We start from the raw sequence: 10,823 nt of genomic DNA on the forward strand, positions 1-10,823 counted from the left end.
TTTTCTATCATCAGCAAGCCATTTTTTTAAACCTTTAAAGTGCCTTTGTATTTAAGATTTACCTAATCAATAATTGAACTTAGCGTGAGTGAAGCCGCCTGCAAAAGCTAGTATGCTTATAATTTTCGGAGAACTTGAGTGACAAATATTCAAAAATCACAATAAGTACTCGTATATAAGACAAATTTTAACTAGACTCTAGAATCTCCCACTTGACTAAAGTTGCCCAAAATCGCCACGCCTGGGCAGACGGGTTGATGGTCACAGTAGGTGGAAGTATAGATAATGTATAATCCCTAATTCGCCTCGTACAACACCCGTACCTGGAGACATCTGTATTCTATACATCAGTTATATCACTACACAATATGATTTAACTATAACTCTTAAATTTATGTCTAATTTTTGTTTTGCAAACTTCGAAGATAACGCTGGGAATGAGGAAGCTGATAAAAAATCTTAAAGCTACCGAAAAAAGAACATATAACCAACTATATTCCTCTGTTCTTGAGCTGTTTTTAACGCCTTTGGTTGCCTGGAAGAGATCGCTATGTAGCGATAAGGCCGCCAAATTGTATACCTTTTGTTAAATTTTTACTTTTAATTTGTTATGTTTATGTGGTACAATAAAAGTGTATTCATTCATATATTATAGTATTTGCCAACTAAACCCTTTCATAATATGATTTTTACTTGACTGAGTAAACAAACTTCAAAATTTCGATACACATTTGCAATAGAGTTGAACAATATTGGTAACTGTTCCAAATTTCAAGTAGATAGTAATTATTGTAGTTAAAGTTATTGAAATAGGAAGTTGTGACAATGGGCACAATAGAAGTAAATTTTTTGCATTTTGGTAACAGATTTCTAGCAATGCAATGAGTATACAGTTCATTTTTAGCGTTTTGGTAACAAAATTCTAACAAATCAATGAGTATAAAGGTGTTTAATAATTTATTTACTAACCGACTTCAAAAATTAACAAATATTTTTTGCTTTTCAGTTCCTGGGCGTATGTTGAAGTCGGTTGTTTTGTATGTGTGTATACTCCAATAATTATTAAACTTATGGGAAGGCCATTTTTTGGGTTGAGCGTAAGTTTTTTGTTCATTACGTTAAATAATCGGAGTTATTATATTATGTATTTACTAATGATATATTTGTTATATCCAGGTATTTAAGACGCAATTTAAATACGATACTGAGAAGTGACGGCCGACTGGCGCAGTGGGCAGCGACCCTGCTTTCTGAGTCCAAGGCCGTGGGTTCGATTCCCACAACTGGAAAATGTTTGTGTGATGAGCATTAAGTGTTTATCAGTGTCTGGGTGTTTATATGTATTTTCTAAGTATTTATGTATACATAATTCATAAAAATATTCATCAGTCATCTTAGTACCCATAACACAAGCTACGCTTACTTTGGGGCTAGGTGGCGATGTGTGTATTGTCGTAGTATATTTATTTATTTATTTAGAAGTGAATAGAATACGATATTAAATAACCCATTATGGCAATTAATGATTGATTGTACGTTATTAACCATGAGGTGAGATCGCAATCGAATCTAACTTGTCATCGAATAAAATAAAAATGTGCACTCAACCATAGCGGCGACCAAACAAACCGCCAATTTTCTATTATCAAATCACGTAATAAGTATTACCTAACTGTTACTTGCTGTCTTCACAGATCAATCAAAGTTATTTCAATACATTTGTTTTATTGTAGTCTTGAAGCGTGGAATGTTTTGAATAATGTTTGTTGAATATTATTGTAATCTATATAATAAGAAGGCTTAAAGCAATTTAGCTAGAGAGAGAGAGCTATGCTGGGAGTATATCTACGTGATCCAATTCAAAGTGTAGAGATCCGTAGAAGAACCTCAGTTAACGAACCTCAGTTTTTTAAAAGGGCTGTACTATTAATAAATTAAATAACGCGAATACCTCCGTGGGAAATTTAAAGAAAAAGAAGGTACCTACACTTACTGTAGCTTCACAATATATTTTTAACAATATAGTATTTGTTTGACATAATATTTGTGTTTATAAACAAAAGAGGGCATAAACAATAAATGTACAAAAAATGGCCATTAATTAGTGTCATTTGCATATCGTCTGCAAAAGGTACAGAAGTTATTTGTGGGATTGAGTATACGCTTTCATAATAAGATTTCTAATGTTATTTTGGACCTACCAATGCATAAGTTTAAAGAATATGTTAAAACACATTTTTAACAGCGAGGTTAGTATACAATTGATGAAGATTAAGGTTTCCTGGAAGCTACCGGCTCCGTTTTCATCTCACGTGATAGAAAAATGAATGTTAAAATTCTTACCTGCTTCTATTTAAGAATCTGCATTCCGAACTTGTGGTAGAATCACAACAAACATACTGGGTTAATGTTTCAAGAGTATTTATAGAGTTAGCCTTCTTGAAATAAATGAATTTTGGATTTGAATTTCAACCTAGCTCAACGAATCGTGGAACTGACTTGGCAATGGGTTACATAGCTCGGAGAATTAATGCTGGTTGGGTCCCAAATTGCTGTAATGGTTACCATTAGTAGGTAGAGTAGGTGGATAGATGCCAAACGGAACAGAGGGAGAGGCTGGACGCAAACGGCTTATGACTGTGGAATATTGACTTGCTTACAAAATATCTTTACTCTTTAGCAGTAGATATCAATTGATTATTTAATAATATGAAAGGCAGTCATTTAGATAAAGATATAGAAGATAACTTAAGAAGTTAAGTAATCTATAGGCAGCAAGAGTTATTTTATTAAATCAGCTATTCCTGGATAAATATTACCCTACATAAAAGGTGCATGCTATATGTGTGCAAATTACATCCAGTTTAGTTAAAGGTTGAGCTGAACACAGGTAATAAAAAAACGAACAGACATATGTATTTATAATATGAGTATGGATTACATTAACCGATTTCTTGTTACTTGCACAGATTGTAAAAATCTGCGACTGCGATTCCTAGCTTTCAATTTTCTAGAGCCAATCGAACGAATATTTAACTGAAAAACTATTTTTATGTTTCCTCTTAAGGCACGGACTCCTCTGGCACGTGAGTTCACACTTGGCTTGGTTGTATTTAAATAGTTTCCTCTTTCTAAAAGACGTTTCTATTGGCTTAAGCGTATCTACTTTCTTCCAGGAGCATTTAAGACTCTCTCATTTTAATGTTTTCATATTACAAAATACCTTTATGAAAAACTAGTTGTCCCCCCGCGGTTTCATCCGCATTAACTATGGCCATGATCAGATTCCATTTTAAGCAACATTGCAATTTGCAGTTTCTGATGCATTCTAGGTTTAGTCATTCCGAGCGCAGAACCGTGCCCTGTGGTGGGCCGGCAATGAGTTGAAGATTATGACGATGATTTAGCAAACACATTAGGTTCGCACTCAACATATTACTGAAGGATTGTTAAATGTAAACCTGGCGAAACCAAGTTGAGTAAACGCACGAGCTCGAGACCATTTCACTCGAGGTGTGACAACTTGTGATATAATTTATCGTTGGCAGTTACCACAGTTGTTATTAATGTGTTTTACCTACACCTGCAGTTTATATAATTTGTTAAAAAGAAGTAAACAGTTAAAATACTCAAACATACTCTTTGTAATGATAATGTAATGTCAACATAAAGAGTATGTTTTTGGTTAAACCAGAATTTTAATAAAACACAATTAAAAACGTATTATTCCCGTTAGACTTAACTATGTAATTTTCTTCAATACTGTATCGTATGAAGCGTGACCATTTAGACATAAATAAGCTCAAATTTTTTTTTTTAACTTTATGTTAATTATGAGAATGTTATGAGATATATAGATTGCGGTACCAATGGAATTTGAACCCTCATCTCTCTGGCTATCTCGGTTTGAGTGCCTTGACCAACTCGCCACGGTTCATTTAACCGTTAGTGACAAATTTCTGATATGCAACTTTTTTCTTCATCTTCATGATTGCAATGACATCTAGTAACCAACGATATTGTTACAAATCCAGTTTCAACGTACCATATTTCAAATGGAGTTTTTTAGTGAGCGATGACACCATGCTTTTTGTACTTTTTTTCTTTATAAGTTAGCCCTTAACTGCAATAGGCCGCGAGCAAGCGATTAAGCGTTCCGGTACGATGCCCCGTAAAATTTAATATGAATTCAAATTCAAATTCCAACTTCATTTATTTCAAGTAGGCCTAGTTTTTAAGCTCTTTTGGAACGTCAAGTCAGTCTGTTTTTAGTGACTCTACCACCGGTTTAGAAGTCAGGTTCTACTGAGAAGAGCCGGCAAGAAACTCAGCAGATTGCTCTTCAACATCATTTTACAGTTGACAATCTTTAAGAATTTCATCAATCGTATACTAACCTCGAAATTTTAAATGTGTTTTAATCCATTACTTAAAGTTATGCATTGGTAAGCGATATATTATGATCTATATGATATATATTAGATAAGGCCGCTAAATTGTACCTTCTACCTTATTGTGCTATTGTATATGTATCTCTGTGAATTTTCTCTGCGGTATACAATAAAAGTGGATTTATTTACTCAATCTTCTAACAAATTCATTCATCACTCAATCATTCTAACATATCAGCCCGCTACCATTCTAGACTGCATCGTCGCTTACCATCAGGTGAGATTCTCTAACTTGTAGTGAAATTAAAAGGGTCCTTAATATCCATACAATAAATACTAGTATAATAAATGCGGATGTCTGTTTGTTTGTTCTTTTTAATGTAACAAACCTTTGTTCGACTCAACCGCTGCACTGTTCTTTATGAAGTTTAGCACTTGCATAGCGGAAATTGACTTAAGGATACTTTGATTTCCCAGAAAACATGGTTCAGGATTTTTTAAACTGAAAAATACGCGTACGAAGTCGGGGACAGCCGGTTTATAGATAAGCTACAATCACGATGTGCAAAAAAAGATATGAATAAATTAATATAGTAAATATAAAAACCTGGATAGCAGTTTCATTTTTGTGCCTTTTGGAGTAGAGACTTTGGGACCGTTTGGTCGGGAGGCAAGAGCACTTTTCAAAGAAATATCGAAAAGGGTTATCGAGTCTACCGGTGATCCTAGAGCGGGCAGTTACCTTGGTCAACGAATTAGTTTGGCCATCCAAAGGGGCAATGCTGCCAGCATCTTAGGAACTGTGCCTCGCTGCGGTGGTTTCGAGGACGTTTAAGATTTTATTTAGTTTTAAATAGTTTATTTTAGGTTATATTTATAAAACAATTATAATTATGAATATATTAAAACAAAACTAACTTTTATTAATTAATGACTACGGCCTTAACCCCTTCTCACTGTGGGAGGAGATCCGTGCTCTGTAGTGGGCCGGAAATGGGTTGTTGTGATGAATAAGCGCGTAAGTTCAACTAAACAAAATGTACCCAAACAGTAATTCGTACCAAAATTCTTCCCAACAGCTTTTTAGGAAATCAGTATTTAGTTCTGCTGTAAAAGTAGAGATATAGAGATATCAATAGAGATATCCACATCATGTCTTTGAGTATGTAAATGGTCATAAATAGAAATGCAATTTTGTATCAAGACCCTCTGCGGCACTTCAAAGATATGGTCAATTAAACAATATTTTCTCGCAGGACGAGTTTTAGTTCTATACTATTATACTCTTATAGGGAAATTATGTATTTTTGTTATAGCAAAGTTAGGTTTTCATCCAGAGATTTAAAATACAGCCTTTTTGTAAATATATGTAGGGTTTAAAACCGTGGAGCATTTTATTTATGATAAGTTAGTTCTTGGTCAAATAGGGGTGGATACGGCAAAGACTCGAATATTTCATAACGTAAATAGTAAGTGAAGGGTCTATGCAAATTGGGAAAGGTTTGAAAGTATCTGATCTCGTGACGGGATGGATAGATAAAATAAATGGAGAAAAACGGAAAGTATTTTCTTTTGCCAATAATATTATATCTCGGTGAAAAACCAATCAATTTTTCATTGTCATCATCATCAAGTAAATGGTGATGGTGGTTTTAGGGCTTCGACCTCGATCCGAGCACCGAGTTCTATCCCCAGCACGCACTTCTAACTTTTAGACGTTATGTGCGTTTTTAATTTAGGCAATTAAAATATCACTTGCTTTAATGTTGAAGGAAAACACCGAAAGAAATCTGCATGTCTGAGAGTTCTCAAAGACGTGTGAATTCTTCCGATCCCCACTTAGTCAGCTTAGTGGATTACGGCCTAAGTCTTTTCATTCTGAGAGCAGACCTGTACCTTGAAATGATGATCATCTTCATAGGATAGGTTGTATCCTGGATTCATTTGAAATAATCTACTAGAAATATCCTATAACAGGACATATTAATGAATTGAAGAATTTAAGAATTGCTTATATAGAAAAACATGTCACTTGTTACTGGTGCAGTTTATGCTATAAGTTGAACTTATATTACGTGTGCAGCGAGCTTTTTATGTTTTTTATATTAGAAATTATGTCATACGCATTCTTTGATTATTGTAACTTGCATGAATTTCAACGTGCTGATATTGCGAATGACGTCATAAGTTTCCTTGATTTTTTTCATGTGCATTAGGCATAAAAATGATAACTAACCTGTCTCTATATCAAAATCTTCATTCTTTTTCTGTTCTTTCTTGTGAGTTTCCGCTTGTATGGAATCCACAGCTAGAGGGGCAGCAATTGCTGTTGGTGCTGACTGAGATGCTGTCACCGCTGTGTTTGATGCAGATGAGTGAGCATCCGATGCTGACGGGGCAGTAATTTCCGCTGGAATAGCTACCACTGTAATATTTTCAGCTGTCGAGTCCGGGCCAGTCACTTCAGAGGACTTTTCCTTCTCCACGCTAGAGAACGCCGTGGAATCTGGCACAGGAGTTGTTTGCTTGTTTTTGAACTTACGCTTGTTCTTCTTTACTTTTGGGAAGAAAAGCGTGGGTTCGTCTTCACTTGAACCACTATTTTCCGGCACCAAAGATATTCTTACATTATCTTCTTCTGGTGTGGATAATTCGGAATATCGCGAAGAAAACTTTTGGGGCTTACGAGTTCTAGTGGCTGCAGGAATTTCAGTTGTTGTAGATGCAGTTGACGTATCTTCATCGTCATTTAAAATATATAATTGAGGGTTTTTGAACACTGAAAGTTTGCCGCTTGCTACAGTTTTATTGTTTTTCTTAGGTTTACGTTTCTCTGGGGTCTTAGGCGAGTTTGTTGTTGTAGTTGTAGTAATGCTACCAGGTTTTAATGGATTCAATTTATATTTGTCCTTAACAACGGGATTCTGGTCTTCGTATTCTTCATATTCATGCGGTAACTTCTTCCACCTTGTACCGTCCTGTGCATATTTATCATTATTTTCTCGTGGTTTGATTCTATCTCTTTCTAGTTCTTCTTTGTATATTTCATCTTCTTTCAACTTTTCAGATATAGTTCGTTGTTCGACCGCATGGCGTTCTTTCAATGCGTCTACACTTTCAAGAAGTTTCTTTTTCTTGGCTTCACTTTGTTTTTGCTCTTTCTCTTTTGCAATGTCCTTCTCTGTTTTTTTTTTCTCAGCACTTTCTTCTTCATAATCAGTTTCAACCTCACTTTTATTCGGTTCTTTTTTACTTTTATTGTCTTCATTGCTTTCCTTAGATTGTTCATCCTTTTCTTCTTTAGATGTGTTTTCGTCTGAGGACTCTTCCTCATTTTGTCGTTTTATTTTCTCTTGAGGCTTTACTTCTTCTTTAGATTTCTTGCTCCGAGCTTTTAAAGCTCTTAATACCGGATCATCTTTAGGCTTTGTAATAATGTTTACAATTCCCTCTATATCTGATATATTTGTGTGATTTATCGGTGTGTTAGGATCTACTGGTTTAGCACCTCTATGTAAGTCAGCCCATTCTTTCTTTTCATAGTAATCCTCGTTGTCACTATCGCCTTGACCTTTGTCATAATAATCGTCTTGCGGTTCAGCAACAGCTTTCAATACGAAATTCTTGGGATGCGCTAGTCTTTTCTTCGGCTTCGATTTAGCTGCAGGAACTAACTCTTCTATTAACTCACCCTTATCGCTTTTGAATGGCACCCAATCCGGATAAATGTTTTTAGTGTTAGTTTCACGTTTTGTCACATTTGGTTTAGCTGCTCCTATGCTCAAAGACTCACAAGTGGACACGATAAAAACAAGAGCCCAGAAAAGTGGCGTCATTTTGATATGAGGAAATGTTCATAGTATCATAACTCGGTGATAAGTTAGTAAACACGCGGCGGGTGGAGGTGAGGACGGCTCGACTGCGCGGTACCAACTGTTTGCGTTGCTTAAACTACTATTATTTATACTGTTTATAAAACGATTCTCTTCGGTCGCGATCGCCGATGGAATAAAGTGGACTGAATAAATAGGGTTGGCAGATCATTCTTCGAAATGTTCTAAACGGTATTCTTTATAATGATATACCAATATATTTTTTTGTATGGTACATAGTAATCCTTAAAAAATATTATAAATGTGAAAGTGTGTCATTTTGGTTGTTTGTTTGCCCTTCTTTAACTCCCGTACTAAGCCACCAATCAATTTGATTTTTGGGATGGATTTAGTTAAAAGGACGGAGAGTAACAGAGCATAATTTTTATCCCTGGAAAAACACGGTTGTCACGGGCATTGTTAACAACCCTTATCAACGGGGACGAAGAACGCGGGCATCAGCTAGTTAAATAAATAAACTCATTTCAGATGCCGCCTAATTTTAGGGATACAATTTTTTTAGTGTGTGTCTTTTCAGTAGGTACCCGTTTAACTCTTACTCTAGTAATACATACATACGTACAATAAGTTTAAAATTATAAGAGACCCGGTCCCTGTAGTTGCCCGGTAATGGGTTGATATGATGATGATACTAAAGAGATTTAATATTCCAAAAATACTTTATATTTGTGTCATATAAAAATCTCTTTATTTTATCAAGAAATCTTCTTATGATAAACAATAAAATTTCACTCAATAATGTATATATATATAAAATAAAATGTGTGAAACATTAAAAAAAATTAATACTAATCAGAAGTCCATCACAATGAGGTATTGGCTGGAAATATTTGTTTAGTGTTTTAAATCATATTATGAAAAAGTTCTTAGTTTTTGTTGTATTTAAAAGTTAAATTAATTTTACCCTAATAACGAACATTAGATTCGGGTAATCGATTGCGGTCAAAGCATCGCGATCCTTGCTTTCTATTTATTTTCAACCGTAGTTTGTGTTTAAAAACTTGTGAAGTAATTAGCCACGTTCTTGCCCGACTGTCTGAGTTACCGGCCTGCGTGCTTATGATCAAGAAATGGCGGGTGACAGCCCTAGCGGAATGTAATCACTAATTTAAAAAGTAATCGACATTTGTTAACAAATTGACATCAAATAAAAAGAGATCATATTAATGAAAATAATGAAATCGGACGATTTGCGTAGCAATTTAATTTATTTTCATGGGATGTAATGGATAATTTGCATTCTTATCTTTTCATCATAAAGTGGATTCTAAAATATTCTCTATTTTAAGTGGACTTACCTCTTTTCAAAGGACTGTCTGTTTGTATACTCAACCACCGGCATAATAAATTCAAATCCAAATTCAAGACTAGGCACTTATGAAGCTTTCATACTTATAATATGTTTATAATAATTTTAGGTGATGGTGATAACTACATTCGTTAACTAAAAAAGCTAGGGGCACAAAATGAAAGCTAGGAAAACCAAATTGCATTTTAAACTGAGACATGTCCACTGCTTGACTTAGATAATATGTGGTGTTTTCTTACTTGTGACGTGTGCGTCTAGCGAATCTTGTCCATCAAAAAATCAAACAATGTTCTGTTCAGACGGGGGTCCACCCCAATACCTTGTCCGGTTAAGGATTCCAACGTCCATTTAGCTTTCAACGGTTAGGTATACTCATTCAGATTTTATGACAGCGAGTTCTAGAACGTAGACCCACTGCGCTGCTCTATTGCGGATTAGTGGGCTTTAATGATAATTATCACAATATAGTTAGTCTTTATAATTGGCCCACATAACCGCCGTACTGCCAAGGGTACCAATAAAACTTTTCCACAACGCTAAATTAAAAAAAAATCTTCATAATCGGGATCGATGGCTTAATGAGAGTGACTCGGCCAACTTCCTTTTATTTTATTTATTTATTAACTCATCACACATAATATACATCTAGGTCTTAAAAATTCTGGGCTGATATTGAAAATTTTACCAAACAAAACTCAATACCTGCTAATAACTTTACCTTAGTTGAGCATGCTGATCACTTGACTAACATCAGTCATTTTGCCTAATGTTATCACGTTCGAGATATTCCGAGAATAGCTCTTTTAACCGCTTGCTGATGACACAGAGCTTTATCTAGCGACTATGTTTACCTATGAGCCAATATACCTTAACTCGCACTGTTCAAAGGCTTTGGTCTAAAATCCCCTCACACACAAGACCACGGGGGACCGAGTTCGAATTCCAGCTAAAAACTTTTACCTCTAACTTTTCTAAGTTATCTGCATTTTAAGTAATTAAAATATATCTGCTTCAACAGTGAAGGAAGACATATCGTGAGAAAACCTGCATGCCTGGGAGATCTACATAATGTTCTCAATGCAGTAGTGAGTCCACCAATACGGAATGGGCCAGCGTGGTGGACTACGGCCTTAACCCCTTCTCATTGTGGGAGGAGACCCGTGCTCTATAGAGGCTCTGTAATGGGTTGATGTGATGACTGGACCGTGTGCTTTATATCGATGACATCCC

The 10,823-nt window shown here is 35.3% G+C and overlaps 1 protein-coding gene across 1 annotated transcript in view; it reads right to left on the minus strand.

Moving 5' to 3' along the window:
* LOC120625386 (uncharacterized protein DDB_G0281497-like) overlaps positions 1 to 8,227 on the minus strand; it is a 37,347-nt gene extending 29,120 nt beyond the window's left edge. The window contains exon 1 of the mRNA XM_039892426.1: positions 6,628 to 8,227. Within this exon, the coding sequence (XP_039748360.1) occupies positions 6,628 to 8,227 (1,600 nt within the window). The remainder of the gene's footprint in view (positions 1 to 6,627) is intronic.
* Between the last annotated feature and the right edge of the window lie 2,596 nt (positions 8,228 to 10,823).

Source organism: Pararge aegeria, chromosome 7, assembly GCF_905163445.1.
Source record: "Pararge aegeria chromosome 7, ilParAegt1.1, whole genome shotgun sequence".
In the NCBI taxonomy this organism is placed as follows: Eukaryota; Metazoa; Arthropoda; class Insecta; order Lepidoptera; family Nymphalidae; genus Pararge; species Pararge aegeria.